General features: G+C 40.7%; 1 protein-coding gene across 4 annotated transcripts in view; it reads right to left on the reverse strand.

Moving 5' to 3' along the window:
- RGS20 (regulator of G protein signaling 20) overlaps positions 1–21,587 on the reverse strand; it is a 45,590-nt gene that overhangs the window by 3,749 nt on the left and 20,254 nt on the right. For all 4 annotated transcript variants that reach the window (XM_059671771.1, XM_059671773.1, XM_059671772.1 and 1 more), the window contains 3 exons: positions 7,872–8,020; positions 2,938–3,021; positions 283–517 (listed from right to left, as the gene is read on the reverse strand). In XM_059671771.1, coding sequence (XP_059527754.1) covers positions 283–517; positions 2,938–3,021; positions 7,872–8,020 — 468 coding nt within the window. The remainder of the gene's footprint in view (positions 1–282; positions 518–2,937; positions 3,022–7,871; positions 8,021–21,587) is intronic.

The following is a 21,587-nucleotide window of genomic DNA, read 5'->3' on the forward strand; positions in this document are numbered from 1 at the left end:
GGCCCCGGCCGGCAGCCTGAAGGCCCTAATCGGCCCTGATCGCCGGCCAGGCCTGGGGACCCTACCTGTGCACAAATTTCATGCACCGGGCCTCTAGTTTCATATATATAAAATTCATTAAAAACAAAACAAAGCAGGGTTGCTCAAGGGTAACAGCACTAGGGATAGGAGGTAAAGTCATTTCCTATGTTTTGGAGTAGCTGTAACTGCCAGGTGTCCAAACACAGAAGGGTTCATTTTATCCATGGGCTCCTGGAACAAAACCTTTTGGTAGGTACATACCTCTTTAGGAGAAAGAATAGAAATGTAGTCTTCATATATTGTCCTTGCCTTTTCCTCAATAATGCTCTTATTAGCTTCTTTTTTCAGTTCCTCACACGCCATCCAGAAAAGCATATTGTCTTCACTGAACTCCGTCCGGAGGAATTCGCGGAAAGCGTTCCTTCCTGCTGGGGTGAGCATCAACTTGTCGAAGGACTGCGCCCAGGCACTGACCTCTTCCAGAGTAGGAGTTGGGCTGTGCAGAGACCAGAAGAAAGGGCAAAAGGGAGCCATGTTACTGGTAGTTCATCTGGATTTCATCACTGGAAACCTATCTTTTCCTCTCTGAGAATGAAAATGTGCACTTTGGACCTTTCAGGAAGAGAAAGAGCTGTTTTTGTTTCCTTAAGCCTTTAGCAAAAACACATGAGTTTGATACTTTCACATTGTTTAGCTGGGTTGCATGGCTACTGCCCAAAGGCTGGCGAGCCAAATTGCTACAATAACTGCTCAGCCCATACTTGTTTATATCTAAGCATGTCCTGGAAAAGTTTTTAAATTATAGAGGAAAAGAAAAATCCTATAATCATCTGAGCAAAAACTCCCTAGTCACATGACAGACCCGAGTCAGCTCTGACCACACTGACTTCCAGAATAGCAGTGGGGCAGTACCTATTTAGTATGTTTTAACACTCAAAAGAGAATTTTAAAGAGGAGAAAAGAATATGAGTTATATAACTGCAGGTTATGAAGGGAGACAACGAAAATGAGCATCCATGAATTCACCATTTACCTTGAGAACCAGGCCATCGCCGAGAGCTGCACTTACCTTGACACTACACTCAGACACTGCCCTCTGGCTCCCCAGGTCTGAGGGAACCTCTATTCTTGATTTTGGGTTTTCCCTATTCTAGTTGATTTTTTACTTACATTTCATTATACTGAGGTCAGAAAAAACAATCTGTTTAACAATGACCTTTATTATTTCTTTTCCATTACCCTCTCCCCCTAATTTCTATATATGTATGTATCCCGGAACAATGTATTTTTTAGTTAAAAAAATATATTTGTATTGATTTCAAAGAGGAAGGGAGAGGGAGAGAGAGATGGAAACATCAATGATGAGAGAGAATCATTGATTGGCTGTCTCCTGCAAGCCCCACACTGGGGATTGAGCCTGTAACCCGGGCAGGTGCCCTGACTGGGAATTGAACGGTGACCTCCCTGTTCAAAGGTCAACCACTGAGCCATGCAGGCTGGGCTAGTTTTTTTGTTTTTTTTTCTTTGAAGTCTATAAAAATGTCTCCTACAGCTTGCTTTTTCCACCCAACACTAAGTGTCTAAGATTCACCCGTGCTGCTGTACGTGGCCAGCTCAGAGTTCCTGGGCAGGATTCATCTCTCATTTTCCATTCTTGTACTATCCTCATCTGATTTTGGTTTCACTGTTACACTGGCCTCTTAGACATTTGGGTAATTATACGAGACTCATGTAATCTTGGAATGATCAATTCCTGAAATGTTTTGTGGAACTAATCTGTGAAACCAACTGGCTCCAGTGTTATTTTGTAGGAAGTTGTTATTGGGTTGAGTTTTATGCCTGAAAAAAGATATGTTGAAGTCCTAGCCTTCAATATCTCTGGATGTGACCTTATTTGGAAATAGGATCCTTATAGATGTACTCCGTTATGAGGGGTGTTTTTACAAACAGAGACAGATACAACAGCCCGTCTTTGGCTTAGCAACAATGAACTATTATCACCCGCACTTTACACATAAGGAAACTGAGGCATAATGTGACTACTAAGTGCCCAAGGTCTCAAGGTTCCACTGGCGGGAGGGGTATAGCCAAGACTCGATGTAGGCACTGTGGTTTGAGATGTAACAGCCTCAAGCTTTGGTACAGAATACACGATACTGGAATATACAAGATAAAAGCTGTTTTAAGAAACTTATAAGTTGTGGAAGATTTTAATGTGCTTCCCAGACTTTTTAAAATCTGGGTAAGAATGACTAAGATAAAGAATGAAGAAAAATATTTAATCAACTTTTTAGGCTACTTCCCTTTTTTCTCTCAAATAAATCTCAAAAATAAACATTTAAAACAAGACCTATTTGAACAGTGCTTTTAGGATATTGGTTTTGTATTTGCAATTATGTAGGCAAAATTCCAAGAAAAGGTCTAAGAATATGTAGGTAAAAGTAAATCAATTGATACTACAGGTGGGAAAGAGACAATATTACAATCTGGCATTATGGAAAGTAATTTATGTGCATTTTCTGAAATTTTAAAAACAATACATTAATGGAAGTATAAGTTAATAGTTAAGAAAAAGATGGACTTTTAAAACTTTCCTGAAAACCAATGTGTATGTTTTATTATAGTCTTTTTAAAAAAGCATACCATATAAAAATCAAATAACATCATACGCTTTGTCAAGAAGCATCAATTTATATTTGAGATTAGCAGGTATTTCATTAATGATGGAACTGATTTTTCTCCCTGTCACACAATGAATTAAAAGGAAGTCTGCAGTGAAAATGTGATGCCGAGTTATGACTTGATATTGCTAACTTGCAGTTACAGAAACTATGTGTTCATTAAAACATAGAGCGGAAAAAAATAATAAGGTAGGCATTTCTGTCAACTTAGTGAGCTGAACACATGAGATCTTACCTTTCTTCCCAGGTTGGAAGGTCGTCTCTTCTGAGTTCATGGGAAGCCCTCCCAGGCCCCTGTTCTTGATTTCTAACTGTGAGACTGCACAAAATAAGACATTAACGTGTCAGTTGAGGCCATTCTTTATCAAAGAAAGCTTTTTAAAGATATCCTAAAGGGAACTCGATTACCAAGTGGAACTTCTTTCTTTTCTTCAAAACAGTGACCCTGATTGGCTTTCTTAAGAAAACCATATGACAATAAAGTATTAGCAAAAATAAATTACATTTATAATACTGTGGTCTACACTAATCAAGAGAGAATTTACATTTAGAGTAATATTTCTTTTCATAAAAACATGCCCATTAAAAAATAATGAAAAGGTGAGATCATCAGGATGTTTTGCTTTTGCTTTTTCTCCTTTTTCCAAATAGTTTTATTTATTTATTTCATTTCTTGCACCTCGAAAACAAGTATATACTCTCCAGACTTTGTTTGCAGTCAAAATGCAGGTTTTATATATTGATAGGCACACCTACAAAAGAATCATAGAGTACCAGGAAAGTAAATAAAAATCTATTGTATTGTTCAAGAGAGTTTAAGTTTCCTTATATACATTTGGTACATAACTTTGTAAATTTATTCCAAGTATTTTTGTTATTATTGTAATGGAATTTTCAGTTCTATCTCATCTCCTAACTGATTATTATTTGTACATATGAAGGCTATTACTTTCTTGATAGCTTTATTGAACCATCATTTATATATTACAAAGCTAATAATTTAAAGTGTGCAATTAAGTGGTTTTTAGCATAATCACAAGGTTGTACAGCTATCACTAATATCTAATTTTAGAACATTTTCATCACCCTAAAAAGAAGCCCAGCCAGTGGGTGGAAGCACCGAAGGGTAGTGGGTTCGATTCCCTGTAAGGGCACATACCCAGGTGCACAGGACAATGCCCAACCAACTGAGCCACACCAGCCAGGGCTTTATTGAATTCTTTTTTGTTTGCATCAGTTTAGCTATAGTTCTCTTGGGGTTTCCAGGTATATTCTCGTATCATCTGCAAATAGGGAGAGTTACTTCTTATTTTCCAGTTTTTAGGCCTCCAGTCATTTTCTCTTGTCTAATGTCATTGGCTGATGATTCCTATAGTACAATACTAAAGAGTAGGGGTATCATAGACATCCTCACCTTGTTTTTGTTTTCTGGTTTTTTTGTGTGATATATTTTTATTGATTTCAGAAAGGAAAGGAGAGGGAGAGAAAGAAGTATCAGTGATGAGAGAGAGTCACTGATTGGCTGCCTCCTGCATGCCCCACGCTGGGGATCCAGCTTGAAACCTGGGTATATGCTCGAACCGTGACCTCCTGGTTCATAGGTCGATGCTCAACCACTGAACCATGCCAGTCAGGCCTCACCTCGTTTTTAATTTTAGCAGGAATGCTTTTAGTTTCCCATTAATATAAAAATTGATTTTTATCACTGCTTTTGAGTTTATCTTTCTATCACTACTGTATTATCTTTTCTATTCCTTTTATTACATCTTTCCTTAACTCTCTTTGCACCATTTTGTAAGCCTTTCAGTCTATTTTCAGCACATCTGCTTAAGAATTTTCAGTGATTGTGTGTGTGTGTTGCTCTATTTTTCTTTAAATGCAAAGTCATTAGAAACTCTTCCGACTTGTTGCTTTCATGATGCCAGGGCTAAAAACGGTCACTAAATAATGGTTTCTTGAAACAAAACAAAAACAAACTTGAGAGGCATCTGGGTGGTGTTCTCTCTGTGGGAGAATTATACTGATTGACTTCCGAGGCTCCGTTCTAAGCAGAAAACATTACTGCACAGCAGGCGTGAAAAAGCAAAGCGAAAGTGAAGGATGAACTTGATACCATATTCCTAAAAGAACTGGAAATTCCTTCGTGAACTAAATAAGCAATATTTATTTAAGCTTTGACAGTTTTTCCATGTCTCATTTTTTAAAAAATATATTTTATTCATTTTTTACAGAGAGGAAGGGAGAGAGATAGAGAGTTAGAAACATCGATGAAAGAGAAACATCGATCAGCTGCCTCCTGCACATCTCCCACTGGGGATATGCCCGCAACCCAGGTACATGCCCTTGACCGGAATCGAACCCGGGACCCTTGAGTCCGCAGGCCGACGCTCTATCCACTGAGCCAAATCGGTTTTGGCTCTCATTTTTTTTAAAGTAGAAATATTTAAGGAGACAATGTATTTTTTAAAAAAACTGAAGAACATATTTTGTGTCAATTTTTAAAACCAGAGTTAAGTTATTATTGCTACAGTAAAATTAGAAAATGTTGACAGAAGCCAAAATAGTTGCTCACCAGTAAAAGAAGAGCCCAGATTAGATACATCTTGGTAAATTTTTGAGTTATAAAACGGAAAGAAATCCTCTAAAAAGGAAAAAATTAGTTTATTGCCAAGAGATCAGCAATCTGCATGACTTCTTTTACAAAATGAGATGCCAGAAGGCCATAAAGCAAAATTTTGAGAAAGATAATACAAAGGCTTAGAGAACAAAGTGCCATTTACCTTTCCTTAATAATTGACTTTACTATGTGTTATCAACAGGGATAAATCTCTGGCTGTATACTTTTTCCATCCCATTTCCCCTCTGTCCAACCTAGAGATAAATACCATCCTTAATTTGTTGTTTGTCATTACCATACATGTTATTACCATACATGTTAGTCTCTCTGCATACAAATGTATAATATATAAGTTACTAGAGGCCCGGTGCATGAATTCATGCATCAGTGGGGTCCCTCGGCCTGGCCTGCAGGATGGAGCCGAAAACAGCTCTCCCACATCCCCCAAGGGGTCCCGGATTGCGAGAGGGCACAGGTCAGGCCAAGGGACCCCACCAGCGCACGATTGGGGTCAGGGAGAGACCCGGGAGGTGGGCCAGCCGGGGGAGGACCCCAGGAGTGCTTCAGGGCATGTCCGGCCTATCTTGCTCAGTCCTGATTGGCTAGACCCCAGCAGCAAGCTAACCTACTGGTTGGAGCGTCTGCCCCCTGGTGGTCAGTGCACATCATAGCAAGTGGTTGAGCAGCCTTAGCATATCATTAGCATATTACGCTTTGATTGGTTGAACGGCTGACTGGATGACAGGACACTTAGCATATTAGGTTTTTATTATATAGGATAAACATAAATACACAAAGATATTTTCAACTTTGTAAAAATGTTATTTTATGCAATATGCACTGCTTTACAATTTGCCTTTTCCTGCTCTAGCACATGAATTTATGTATGTATGTATGTATGTATGTATTTATTTTTAGCACATGAATTTAAATGCTGTGCAGTATTGCATTGTTTAACTATACCACAATGTATTCTCCTGTTCATAAACTTTAGAGACATTTTCAATTTTTCTCGGTCAGGTTAATGCTACATACTCATCTCCTTTTGCACATGTGTGAGGTTTTTCTAGGGTAGGGTCTTATATTTAGAGGTTTGTTTTGTGTTTTTTTCACCCAAGGATATGTTTTTCATTGATTCTAGAGAGAGAAAGGAAGGGAGGAGAGAGAGAGAAACATTGATTGGTTACCTTCCATATGCACCCAGACTGGGGATCAAACCTGCAACCTGGGTATGTGCCCTGACCGAGAATCTAACCTAATCTCCAGTGCACGGGATGATGCTTTAACCAACTGAGCCACATTGGCCAGGGCTAGAGGGTATATATTTAACTTCCACATATCTGATCCTTGTTAGTAGAAGTACAAGTGGGTTATATTTCCTGTTTTATTTCATTTGCTAATTTTTCTTTTAGTCATTTTTTAAATTTATCTCCTGAAATTTTTCATTTGCATTCTTTGTTCAATGCATTATAACCCTCCCTACGTGGGTATTTTCTCCACCTCCTAGACAGTCACGTGTGTAGGGTGTGCCAATGTGTGCCACTCCTCCAGTTTCCTGCTGGTCCTCTAGATTCTACTTGAGGATGAAGTTTTGCCTTGAATGTCAGACTGCTTAGCTCTTGTCAGTCCTGTCTCCCCATATTCCCACTTGCTGTCTGGCCTCTGTCCAGAATGGACACACCACCCAGCATCATGATTCCATCAGGCCTGGGAGTGTCATTTGCTGCATCTCATCCACCAGAGTGGAACTTCATGGAAATTAACACTAGCCCAAGTGAAGCGGAGCAGGCCTAACTTTCCTGGACATTTCTTCTTCAATCTTCACCCCACCCCCAATTCTGTCACTATTCTTGATCAGTCCCTATATTAATTTTTCTTCTTCACTGGACAGTGAGCTCTTGGTTCAACTTGTCGTCAAGCCTACATAAATTTGCGATCATTGAACTGCCTAAAGTTATGTATACAGTTAGCTGGCCCTAAGCACTTTTCTTATCCAATATTTTAGAAATGCAATCTAATGTTCCTATGATTTCTAGGTATAAGTCATATACATTTCTCTTGACTTTTAACTGATTTACTGAAATGGTCAAAGGTGTTTTATTTTCAAATTGTATATCTATCTTTTTAAGCAATGATTGTGTGTTTTTTTTTCTTTTACCAGTAAGTTAGCCTATATTTTGACACTTTATTAAAAAACAAAAAAATTAATAAGGCAAAAGCAGCCTCTTTGTAAAATCTAGGCTCTTTGTACTTCATAGCCCTAAACTTTAAGATCCATCTTAGTTTCTGCCCACATATTAATATTCAATCAACTTCCTTAGGTTCTTCTTTAGTGTTTTAACAACATCAGCCTGATTTCAGGAATTTGAATATAGGTCCCTCAAGAGCTAGGATGCAGCCTCCTTGTTTTTGTTGTTGACCTTCACAGAACCCAAATCGGTGTCAGACATATGGTAGTGGTTTAAAAAACACTATTGAATTAATCACAAGCTGGCAGAAGAGGCAGCAGTTCTCAACCAGGAGCACATTAACGACAAAGCCCCAAACCTCACCATGAACAGCTACAACAGCAGCACCAGCAGAAGCAGCAAGCGTTGGATCCTCGGTTCCCCACTCCGTGCTGGCCCGGGAGGGAGTCTGATGTCTCCTGGGCTGCAGACATCTGTCGCTTCTGCATCTCCCTCCGTTCCGAGCCCATCAGCTGCAACAATGAAAGGAAAATTGGTTTGGGTGGGCAGAGTGACCACAACTTAAGCTTGGTGATTCAGTTGTTTGGGTCATTGAGAAAATGCAATGTGACGATATCCGGGTAATTTCCACTAAATCTGGTAAAATATGGTGCTTAGAATTAATTTACCAAAGGTTCATTTAATGTCTAGCATCTGCCATGCACTGTAATATATTTTAGGAATAAAATCATGAATGGAGGGTCCGTGCACCAAGGCACCCACAGTTGAGTAAAGGAGACACTGGCATCATAGACATTGAAGACATGCAGTATAGTGACAATAAGGTCATTTCCCAGCTGCAGAATTCCCTTTGGGTTGAACCGATGGGGAGCAGTTGAATTACAGTTGCCCATGAGGCCAGAGCATGGATATGGGAAGAAGCCACACCCAAAATGTCAGGCACAGTAACACAGCAGGCAGAGCAACCCTTAGGAGAGGAGCACGGCGGGGGTGGCTGCACTGAGTTATAAAATAAATGAGTAAATAAATAAATAAATAAATAAATAAATAAATAAATAAATAGAGTAAGTCACAGAGATGTAAAGTACAGCCCAGGGAATATAATCAATAATCCTACATAATAAAAGGCTTATATGCAAATAGACCGAACAGCGGAACAACTGGTCACTATGATGTGCATTGACCACCAGGGGGGCAGATGCTCAATGCAGAAGCTGCCCCCTGGTGGTCAGTGTGCTCTCTCACAGGGGGAGCACCGCTCAGCCAGAAGCCAGGCTCATGGCTGGTGAGCGCAGCAGCAGTGGCAGGAGCCTCTCCCACCTCCATGGCAGCGCTAAGGACGTCCGACTGCCTAAGCTGGCAGTCAGACATCCCCCAAGGGCTCCCAGACTGTGAGAGGGTGCAGGCCAGGCTGAGGGACCCCCCTGGAGTGCAAGAATTTCATGCACCAGGCTTCTAGTATTGTAATAACTTTGTGGGTTTTAAAAAATATATTTTTATTGATTTCAGAGAGGAAGGGGGAGTGAGAGAGAGAGAGAATCAACGATGAAGAGAGAATCATTGATTGGCTGCCTCCTGCATGCCCCCTACTGGGGATCGAGCCCACAGCCCAGGCATGTGCTATGACGGGGAATCAAACCATGACCTCCTGGTTCATAGGTGGACACTCAACCACTGAGCCATGCTAGTGGGGTTATTGTAATAACTTTGTATGGTGGTGACAGAAGGTTACTAGATAACGTGATGATGACTTTGTATGCTATATAAACTTCAAATTCCTATGTTGTATACCTGAAACTAATATAATGTTGTATGTCAACTATAATAACAATTTAAATAAACATGGTGGAGGATGGAAGTCCTGGGGAAGCCGCCTGGTCCTGAGGCCCACTGATATATTCCAATCTTCACTAGCTGCGAAACCTTGAAGAAGTTACCCAATTGAACTGTGACCTCCTGGTTCATAGGTTAACGCTCATCCACTGGCCAGACTGGGTTTGTTTTTCTAGTCCAGCATTGGGTTTATTTCTTCCTCGTATTACCTATTCTAATATGCTATTGGACTTTGTTTTAATTATTATAGTTTGATTATATATTTTTATATTAGGTAAGTAGAGTTCCTTTCGTGAATTAGAAAAAAAATTGATTTTGGCTGCCCCTGTCTAGTTTTTCTTCCATTTGAATTTTGGAATCAGTTTGTCAAGGTCCAAAAAATACTACGTTGGGATTTTGATTAGGACACATTGAATTTATAGATTTATGTATGACAAATGTCATCTGTTTTAGTACCTGCCAAATCAGGGGTGACTCCGCTGGATTAGCTCTTTCAATTATACTGAGATGTAAGTTCCAGGACAGCAAGAGGGCCTGTCAGAGTGTTTCTGACCCTTCACCCACAGCCAGAACAACGCTCACAACACCTGTCCACAACACCTGTCCAAAGAGCCCAGCCTCTGAGCAGTTTGGACCCTTGAGCTGGTGCAGCTCACTTGGCCAAAGGTGGAGGCAGAGACATTTGCCTAACTCGCAGCTGGGAGACAGGCCCCCTTTGATGCCTCAGGGGACAAGCTTTGGGCTCCTCTGGACATCACATTCTCACTTCTGCAGCATTGCAGTGGGACACAGACCGACCTGGTTTCACTTCATTGAGGACACAGAGGGGCAGGGCCAAGCCCCACAATCTCCAAAGAGGCTCTGAGCAAAATTCTGAGTTTTCAAAAACTTCTGTTTTGGGGTTTTATTGTCTGAATAATTTGGGGGCTATTTTAAGAAAAAGCTAGTTCATTGTTCTAGTAGGGGAAGTCAACTGAAAGTTTAATGATAACAATGGGCTTTTTTAGAATTAAAATTACTTCCAGATGGATGCTCACACACGCCTTTACCCTTTAAAAACTACTTAAGTATGTTACCATCTGTCTTAAAGGGACTTTGAGTGGAAATCTTTACTCTTTTGTTTATAGAGCTGTTGCCAAGTTTGTAACGTAAGCTACCAAAGATTTTAAGACTATAATAGTAATGTCTTTCTGTTCTCTTCTGCTGTTACTGAATGAACATATTGCAAAATAGCAAAAGGGAGTGAATGGCTAGGCTTTTTCAGGGAAATTATAGCTTGACTTTAGACATGAATTTTTCCATGTTGCAAACATTTTTGTCCTGTTTTTCCCCCCTATAATTTTTTACAAGTGCCTTTGGGAAACATTAGAAGGAAAGAGTCTGACCTGAAGGAAATTAATAAGTTATGCATGTTTTGACTTGTTCTTTCTTAATACCAATCAACACTCGGGAGCATTTTGCAACTACTGCTGGAAATCTTTATCAGGGGATTTCCTTAGGCCAGAAGACCATGGGAATTTCTCAGGGTTATGGCAGATATGTGAATTCCCAAGGACAACTTAGCCCAGGGGCACCTCGGAAAGTACTAAAATCTTGTCTGTGGTGCTGCTTTAGTGAATCTCCAAATAAAAATGTGTCAGGCAGTCATTAACGGTTTGCACGAGGCGCCCTGCCAACTTTTTTCTGTTTCACAGCTAGGAATAGGCTCTCTAGCAAGAATTTCTGAGCAATCATTATAAATTATAGGGGGGGGGGGTGGAACCAGGACAAAATATTTGTAACATGGAAAAGTTCATCCCTAAATTGAACTACCATTTCCCTTAATAAGCCTACCCATTCACTCCCTTTTTCTATTTTGGGCAGCAGCGTTACTATCCATCCAGCTATCTAAGAAAGCCTGAAGTTACCCCCAATTCCTCCCACTGCCACCTCATGGCAAACCATGGGCAGACTATCTGCCAGGATGTCTTTCATGCCTATCTCCTGTCCTTTCTCCAGGGCCTTGAGTCATGGAGGAAGTCTCTATATCATCACTCTGCCTCAGATCCCTAGAAAAAGGATAACATTCTGGAAGGAACTCTGAGTTTTGAAACCTACATAAATCTAGAGCCTAGATCATGCATTATTATGCATGCTTCACAGTGACCCTAAGAGTGTGAACTGAAATTTGGAGTTAATTTAAATCCTCTACAAATCCACACTTTTATGAAAGTGCCGGAAGTAAGGTTGGAAGCAATAGAGCATTAAAAATTAAATCAGTTTCCTCTTTGATTCTGAAGTGACCCAGGGAACTTATCCACCCAAGGGAGGAAAGGATAAAGCCCCTGCTGCGCTCCCCTAATCACCACCACATTTCTAGGTAAACTCTGAATATGCTTCAATACTAAAATAAGGGTCTGGGAACATCTGATATCCTCAGATGCATTTAGGCAGTTTCCTCAACCTAGAACAATTCTCCAAGTTAACAATGCAATATCACCATCACCACCACCACCACCACCACCATCACTGCTCTTCAGGTCAGTCAAGGAAGTTGCAGCTAGAGGGAGGCAGGAGGCACCTGGTGGTGCAAGGGGAGGGGTATGTCAGGAGGCATTCCAGCCATAAAGAGGGCTGGGGCTCCAAGGGCTGGCTTGGAGTGGATACTGTGAACATCTTTTGGCAAGCAGAGGCTCGGGTATAAGAACACCTGTGACCTTTGCAGCATGTGCTCAAACATACCTTGTACCTAGCAACCACATTGGAAATGAGTGACCTATCCAATGTTCGCAACAGCCTTTACAGAATAATGTTCTCAGCAAAAGTAAAAGTGAGCTGGTCATGCAGACATGGTGTCCCTCTAATGGGACAGAGTAGGAAGTGCCAGTGCCACACATGAGGTGATCTGGTCAAGTCACTGAACCTAAGTCTATTTGAGCTATTGAATCTAACAGCTCAGCTGTTGGCAGGAACTTAGGGAATAGAGGAACAAGTTAGCCTCCAGAGGAAGAAGCAAATGAATTCAGCATGTAGGACAATCCCCAGGGCAAGGCATCTTGTTTCTTTTCACAAGTTAGTGCATGAAAAAGAAGGTGCAAAGTGGGAGAAGCAGTGATATAAAGAGACTACAAAGAAAGAATGTGATATGGCTCATGTGATGGAGTAAATTGTGTCCCACCCAATTCATATGTTCAAGTGCTAACCCCCAAACTTTGGGATGTGACCATAGTTGGATAGGATCTTTCAACAGGTGATTAAGTTAAAATAAGGCCATAAGGGTGAGGTCATAATCCGATCTGATTGGAAATTTGGATTCACAAAGACACCAGGGATATATACATGCACAGAAGGAAGGCCATGTGAGGACACAGTAAGAAGACAGCTATTAGTAAGCTAAGGAGAGAGGCCTCAAAAGAAAGCAAACCTACTGACACCTTGATCTTTAACTTCTAGCTTCCAGACTGTGAGAGAATAAAATTTTTGTTGTTTAAGCCACTCAGTCTGTGGTATTTTGTTATAGCAAACCTAGGAAACTGATATAGTTAAGTATTAGATGATGCTGGAATATTGTAAATTTGGCTGGACATCACAAAGGTATTGCAGTTATTATAGGGATATTATATTATAGGGATATTATATACTTTAATTTTTAAATTGATTTTTAAAGAGAGAGGAAGGAGAGGGAGAGAGAAACATTGATGTGAGAGCCAAATATTGATGGGCTGCCTCCTGCATGCTCCCTACTGGGGATTGAGCCCACAACCCAGCCATGTGCCCTGACAGTGAATTTCAACCTGCAACCTTTCAGTGCACTGGACAGTGCCCAACCAACTGAGCCACACCAGCGAGGGCTATGGATATTATATTTTTTAAGTGTACTTATCATAAGGTTATGTTTCTTAAATGTAACATTCATTTTTACATTAACTGTCTCTAATGAGTGACATCTGTGATGATGCTTCCTATCATTACCTCTAAATTATTAGCTGGAACTACAGAAACTCTTATGGGCAAGGCATCCTTATTTGATCACAAATCGGAGTAGAAACTCACCCAGTGCTGCAGAAGCCCCCTTCCACTCTGGCCCAATTTACTAGGGTTCTACTAACCCATTCTGTTAGTGTTGGGAACAAGATATTTGCGGGTTGAAGAACTTCTTTTCCACCAATTGCAACAGATGGGTCATGACATATATTTATGCAAATTAAGGATAATAAAAATGTACAATGTGTTCATAAGTAACTAACAGCCTTCTCTACTCCTTAGAGGTCTGTCTGGGCAAATTTCCCCTCTACATCTCTCTCTCTCTCTTTTTTTTTTTTTTTTTTTTTTAACAAATTCTACTTTCTTTTCTCCATAGAAAATTCTCCATGATCCCTTAATAGATAATAGCATTGGCTCCTCAAACTTTGCCTTATGTCCATCATTAGTTAGAATTTTTCATCCCATGATAATGATCCTGTTATAAATGATATGAAACAGCAAGCTCCCATCCTATTCAAAGCTTTTAGGCTGTAATCTGAATCCCTGAAAGCCTCTAGCATCTGAGCTCTCTTACATAAAAAACCTCTGTGCATATGATTTCCTTCTGGCCCTTCTTCATTAGCATTTTGGGGGTTTGTAGACTGTCATTACGTTCGCCTGTTAGTATGAAAAACTGGATGTTGGAATGGTAGAAAACAAAAGGAACCTTAAATTAGATAGTTGGTATGGCAAACAGATTCCTCAAAAAAACTATAAATAGAGCTACCATATGACCCAGCAATTCCTCTCCCGGGTATATTGCTCCTATAAGAACCCAAAAAACTCAAAAACATGTTTTTACAAAGACATATGCACCCCCATGTTCATTGCAGAATCATACACAGTGGCCAAGACATGGAGAGAATCAAGGTGCCCTTTAATACAGGACTGGATAAAGAAGTTGTGGTACATATACACAATGGAATACTGGAGGTGGAGGATGAAGGGAGCCTAAAACTGGTGACGGAAGATTTGACTTTGGGTGGTGGGCGCACAGTGTAATATATAGAGCTTGTAACATAGAAATCCACACCTGAAACCTATGTGATCCTATTACCAATGTCATCCTAGTAGATTTAATTAAAACATTAAAGTAAAAAGAAAAAAAAAACACACCCTCTGTGACTAGAATAGTAGTAAGCCCATATTGTACACAGCATGGCAGCATGCAGCATGTTGGGGTGGGGGTTGGGTAGGGTAAGAGTAAAATTTTTGAAGTTACTAGTAAAAACATTTTTTTTAAATAAAAGAAGTAGCCCTGGCTGGTTTAGGCTCAGTGGATAGAGCGTCAGCCTGTGGACTGAAGGGCCTCGAGTTCAATTCCAATCAAGGGCACATGCCTGAGTTGCAGGCTGGATCCCCAGTAGGGGGTGTGCAGTGGGCAGTCGATCAATGATTCCCTCTCATCATTGATGTTTCTGTCTCTCTCTTCCCTCTCTCCTTTCCTCTCTGAAATCAATAAAAATATATTTTTAAAAAATAATAAAGGAAGTAATATTTGAAAAAAAGAAAAAAATTAGATACTTGGATTTTATCTTCCATAGTAGATTGTCTTTAATTAGATTATTGGTTTGTCTTTTTTTCTTGGGAGTACACTATTTCTCTAAGAAATCACACGGTTATTGGTTGAACTTTATACTTACTTTCATATAGATTGCTCCCTATAAGAACCTAGTAAAACTCCACACTTACATTTAGGTTCTAGTTTAAAGGTAGGAAAAGATTTTCTGTAAAAGACTAGAGAGTAAGTAGCCATTGCAGGCCATATGGTCTCTATTGCAACTACTCAACTCTGCCTCTATTAGTGCAAAAGCAGTCACAAGACATCATGAGAATGAGTGAGTGTGGCTGGGTTCCATTGAAACTTAATGGACACTGAAATTTTAGTTTTGTAAAATGATCCTGCATCATGAAATATTATTCCTTTTAAAACTTCCCACCCAACAATCTACACTAATAAAAGAGAAAAATGGTAATTGGCGTACGACGATACCCTTTTCATTGGCTAATCAGGGCTATATGCAAATTAACTGCCAACTAAGATTGGCAGTTAACTGTCAACAAGATGGCGGTTAATTTGCATATGTAGGCACAATGCAGGGAGGCGAAAGGGAAAGCAGGAAGAAGCCCCCTGCCACTGACAGTGATTGGAAACCCAGGGGGAGCTAAGAGCTGGGGGACAGGGCAAAGGCGGCCCTGGGGCCGCCTTTGCCCTGCCCCCAAGCCATGATCAGAGAATCAGGCGCCTTTTCCGCCCTGGCCAGTGATAGCAGGAAGTAGGGGTGGAGCCAGCGATGGGAGCTGGGCACGGTCGAAGCTGGCAGTCCCAGGAGCTAGGGGCCCCTTGCCTGGGCCTAAAGCGAAGCCCACGATCACGGGGCCGCTGCCACTGCAGGTCCCCGCTGCCCAGGCCGGACGCCTAGGCCAGAGGCATCAGGCCTGGGCAAGGGGCCGATCCTGCGATTGGAGGGTGATGGGGGTTAACGCCTGAGGGCTCCCAGTATGTGAAGAGGGGGCAGGCTTGGCTGAGGGACACTCCCCCCTGCCCCACACCCAGTGCACGAATTTTGTGCACCGGGCCCCTACTAGTTTAAAAATATAAAACTTGAGCTTCTGTGTTGGTGAACATATCCAGGTGCTGGGAGGATGGAGCCCCCAGAGATGGCATGGGAGCTCCTTGCCCCTCCCCCAGACCTTGCCCTATGTATGGCTTCCTTTGGCTGTTCCTGAGTTACTAATGCACCCCACTTCCCCTACACACACACACACACACACACACACACACACACACACACACACACTCCAGGCAAGAATGATGAATCCTGCCATCAGACTGCCTGCCTTTGGATTCAAACTGCAGCTCTTCCCTGCGTCCCCAGCCTGCTTGCCTACCTCATCAAGATTTTGGACTTGCCAAGTTTCCACAATTGTGTGAGCCAATTCCTCAAAATAAATCCCTGTCTCTATAAATAAAATAAATAAATAAAAATGTTTAAAAATGTGAAAACTATTCTTAGTGCTCAGGCCATATAAAAACAGGCCGTGGTCTGGATTTGGCTCATGTGCCTTAGTTTGCTGATGTCTGTAATAAATACATAGAACATTTTAGATTATTTACAGTTTTAGTAAAGGAAGTGCACCTTCTAGGGTGGCAATAATATCCCATTGATTATACTAAAGAATTTCCCACCACACCTCATGAATATTTCGTATACCACCATGTAGCAAGCTACATCTCAGAAATACATAATCTAACAAATTCACATTTCTGCCTCTAGCCCAGGCCAAGCCCTTCGTTTCAAAACACACCAGTCCGATTGCCTACTTGCTGCCACAACTGGAGCTCTCGTGGACATCTCAGACCTTAAGGTCTAAAATAGACTCTAGATCTAGTCTCCTCTCCTTCCCCTTTTGTTTCTTCTCCAGTCATCTCCAAGTCTATACTCAGTGCCCACATCCTCGGAGTCACTCTGATTCCTCTCTCTGCATCTTACTCATTAGCAAGCTTGCCAGATCTCCAGAGTGGACATGGTCGTGTCTGCTCACTTCTCTCCAACTCTACTGCCCCTCCAGCTCAGTTTGACACCTTGCCTGGGCTGCTACAATGACCCCCAATTCATCCCCTTCTGCTCTACCCCCCACCGATTTTCCGCTATAGTGGCAGCCTTGAGCAGTTGCAATAGAGACCATATGTCCCACAAACTAAAATAGTTAGTGATTTAAAATAGGACCCAGATTCTGTTAGTCCACTGTGGCCTTCAGTGGCAATCCATGACACCAGAATAGCATGTCCTTTATTTTTCCCCCTTAACATTTACTTTTTACCAGAGCCTTCTTTCTCCAGTTTTTCAACGAATGCTCAGTCTCCCCTTTGTCTACATGGGCAGACGTAGTAGTACTCACACCTTACTCAGATTTAACTTGTGAAATTATTCTGGGGAGTAGATTTCAAGATTCCATTTTATCTACATCAGAGGTTGTGTGATGTGCCCAATGTCTCAAAGTATGCCCCCCAACAGACTTGAATCTGCCCAGGCTGGGTTCCATCCACCACCTTTGCTCTTAACACCACAGCTGTGCACAGGCCATGACTAGACAGATTTGGGTTATTTTTGGATGCCCATCAGGGGGAATGTCTCTGCAGTCCTTTTCCCAGCAGGGCTGCTGCTAATTAAAATGGACTAATAAAAACTCCAGTGCATCACCTTGCTTCCGCACTGCCTTAGTGTTCCCAAGACAGGCCTCTGGGGGCTAAGCTGATGGGATGTTTTTGTCTGCTTATTCCTAGGGTGTGTGTGAGAGAATTTTTGTTCCTCAAGGTTTGGGTTTTCTACAGTTTGTGCCAAAATATCTACTACATTTTAATACCCCATCCCCCTCGGCATGAAGTATTTAATAGCTAGATTAAATAGCTAGATAGGTTGAACAAACAGACCTAAAATTAATTTTTTTAAAAAGAATTGACATGTTTAATGGTTTTACATTTTGGACTATCTATAGGGAATTATATCTATTTGATAATTGCCCTCTATCTTTTTCTCTCTCTCTCTCTCTCATTCATTAATCCTCACCCAAGGATACTTTTTCCCATTGATTTTTAAAGAGAGTGGAAGGGGAAGGGAGAGGCAGACAGAGAAACATCGATGTAAGAAGCACATTGGGCTGGTGGATTGAGCCTGCAACCATGGTACACCCCCTTGAGTGGAATCAATCCCTTGACCTTTTGGTCCGCAGGCCGATGAGAAAAAACAGCCCAACTGGCATGGCTCAGTGGTTGAGCATCGACCTAGGAACTAGAAGGTCATGGTTTGATTCCCAGGTAAGGCATATGCCTAGGTTGCTGCTCAATCCTTAGTAGGGGGTGTACAGGAGGCAGCTGATCAATGATTCTCTCTCATCATTGATATTTCATCTCTCTCCTCCTCTCCCTTTCTCTGTGAAATCAATAAAAATATTTTAAAAAGAGAGAAAACAGGTAAGAAGCAATATCTGAAGAGATATTGAGTGAAAAATTTCCATAATGATGAAAGATATCAATCCACAGACATAAGAAACCCAGTGAATAGAAAGAAGGTAAAATATAAAACCACACCTAGCCACATTATATTCAAATTGTGGCAAGCCAAAAACCAAGAGAAAAAAATTAAATCAAATTGTGGCAAGCCAAAAATAAAGGGAAAAAATTTTAAATCAACCGGATGAAAAAGACATGTTACTTTCAGAGAAGCATGACATTCTATAGAAACTATAGAAGTCAGAAGATAATGGAATGAGAGTGTACAGTCAAGGCACAGATTGGGATTTGCAACACACATACACACACACACACATGCATACAGATTTTGGACAACAACTTACATCCCAAATGTATAAAGAACTCTTATAAATCAATAAGAAGACAGACAACACAATGGGAAAATGGGCCAAAGAAATGTAGGGGCAGTTTATAATAGGAGATATACAAATGGCCAAAAAAAAGGTGCTCACCATCATTAGTAAGCATTAGAAATAAAAATTAGCCCTAACTGGTTTGGCTCAGTTGATAGAGTGTCGGACTGTGGACTGAAGGGTCCCAGGTTCGATTCCAGTCAAGGGCATGTACCTTGGTTGCGGGCACATCCCCAGAAGGAGGTGTGCAGGAGACAGCTGATCGATGTTTCTCTCTCATCGATGTTTCTAACTCTCTATCTCTCTCCCTTCCTCTCTGTAAAAAATCAATAAAATATATAAAAAAAGAAATAAAAATTAAAGCCACAATGATGTACCTTTACACAGACAAGAGAATGACCAAAACTAAATGAATGGACAATTCTAAATGCTGAGGAGGATATGAAGATTTTATATATTTATAAATATGTATATTTAATCTTGGTTCCAAGGAGCATAAAAACAGTCTGAGAAACTGACTATATCTAATAAAGATAAACATATACTGAATTTGTTACTCAGTAATTTCACTCCTGGGAATACAATGGAAATAAGGGCGTATGTTTATCAAAAGACATGAATAAGACTGTTTACATTAGCATTATTCATAGTAGCCCACACTGGAAACAACTCAAATGTCCTTCGGTAGTGCAATGGATAAATGAACGGTGTGTATTCACACAAGGGAACACTGGACAGCGTTGAAAAATCACAATACATGCAACAACAGTGAGTAATCTCAAAAGCATCATGCTGAGCTCAAGAACCCAACGCAAAGAATATGTACTGTATAATTCCATATCAGGTTCAAAAACTGGCCCAACTGAAATATGGTTTGAGAACTTATAAGAAGAGTTACCTGTGGGAGGAAGCAGGAGGGGGGTCTTATGGATGTGGGCTAAACATATCCTGTATCTGGTTCTAGAGCAGTGGTGAGTGATCCTGTGGCCCCTCCCCACCAACCCTTGGGAAACATATGGCAAAGTCTGGAGACATTTTTGGTTGTCACATCTAGGGAGGGGTGCTACTGGCATCTAGTGGGTAGAAGATAGGGATTCTGCTAAACGTCCTACAGTGCACAGGACAGTCCCCACAACAAGGAGATAGTCAATCCAAACATGTCAATAAATCTGAGGTTGAGAAATCCTGATCTAAAGGATGGTTACATAGGGTTTACTTAGGTAAAGTTTATTAATCTGTACACTTTACTCTAAGTTAAAACTCCAATAAGCAAAGTCAAAAGCAATTCAGAATAAAAAACACCTACAGCTCCTCACCGAAAGTTAGCAAACTTGTGTAGAAACTTCATTTCAGTTTTATGATACTCTAATTTATTAAACAGTCCCAATGATCTGAATTTTCCAGGAATTACATTGTCAGGAAGAACAAAACTCTTTATGGATAGCCCCCATTAAATGCAAAGAGGTATCTATGCCTTTATCTATAGCAGAAGATATATAAATTACTATCTAGTTATCACTAGAAATGGATAGTTGTAGAAACACAAAAAGGCATATGTTAAAGTCCACACATCAGGGATTCTCTTGGGGCCATCAGAGGGTAAATAGAGAAAAATGTACCTTTAAACAGTAGTTTAATCTTGGTTCCAAGGATAATAACTTCTTACCATTAATTAGCAACAAATTAAGAAATATATTCCCTTAAATCGCATTATCGCCCCACCCTGAGAAATGAAAGTCTTACAAAGGGTGGGGTGAGGCATAGGTTGCACCATTCTTTCCACTGTCTTGCATAAATGGAGCAACCATATAAGACTATGTTGATTTAGCCATCCAGCCCTAGGAGGGTTAGAAGTGCTGGGTGTTGTAGCCTTAGAACAGCAGTACAAACTACAAGCTCTTAAGCAAATACTGTTCATTTAGTGTCAGAGGCGACAGAGGCACAAATGGAGACAAACCAGAGAACAAGGTATTCTCCTCGAGTTCACTAGCTGTACTAGGTGTATGCTGTTCAACTCAGGACCTTGTGAAGTCGAACTGCTGGGTAACTTTGCATGAGATGTCGTTGTCAAACATTCAAATACTGAAGTACTTAAAAAGGATTTTACAATTCAGAGTAAAATTAAATATTAAGTAGATAATGAGCATTCCAAAACCAGAAAGTTTAACTGGCTTTAATAAGCATTGAGATAAGTCAAGTAAAATATCACAGCTGGGCAACAGAGCATATTACTCATATTTCACAAATGATTTCCCAATGCAAACAGCTAGAATCTAATCAACTGGGTTAGAATCAAGGTAAGTTGTCCTATGCATGCATAATCATGTAATATTATCTTCAGCACTCAGTCACATCCAACTTTATTGTAAATGGCTGCTGCAAAAGCCCACTCAATCATACTATGAACTGACTCACCCCATGCAGTGTTGTCCAAGCTCTTGAGCTGCTCAAGGTAACATTCCGGAACCATCTCAGATAGTGCCGGGTAGTCAGTGACTCACACTTATTGTACTAAATGCTAAGCTCTGACTCAGAGTCAACCCTATTAGTTGCTGACGGACACTGTATGTATTTGAAAAGAAGCTCACATTGTGAGTCACCTGGTAGTGCACTGAAAACCAATCCACAATATTCCCAACTGGACAGTGATTCACATTATAATCATTTTGGGGCCTGACTTAACACACATAATTTCAAAACTCAATTCTGCTGAACTGGCTTGGGAGCATGCTAGAAAATCACTCCCCGTTTAATGCCCTGCATTTCTGTCTAGGAACATGTGGTGGGTATACAGAGATACAAAGTCAAGGATAAGACATCCAGTTTATGCACTGAAGAAAAATCAAGGTTTCCTGC

Source organism: Myotis daubentonii, chromosome 17 (genome assembly GCF_963259705.1).
Source record: "Myotis daubentonii chromosome 17, mMyoDau2.1, whole genome shotgun sequence".
Lineage (NCBI taxonomy): Eukaryota > Metazoa > Chordata > Mammalia > Chiroptera > Vespertilionidae > Myotis > Myotis daubentonii.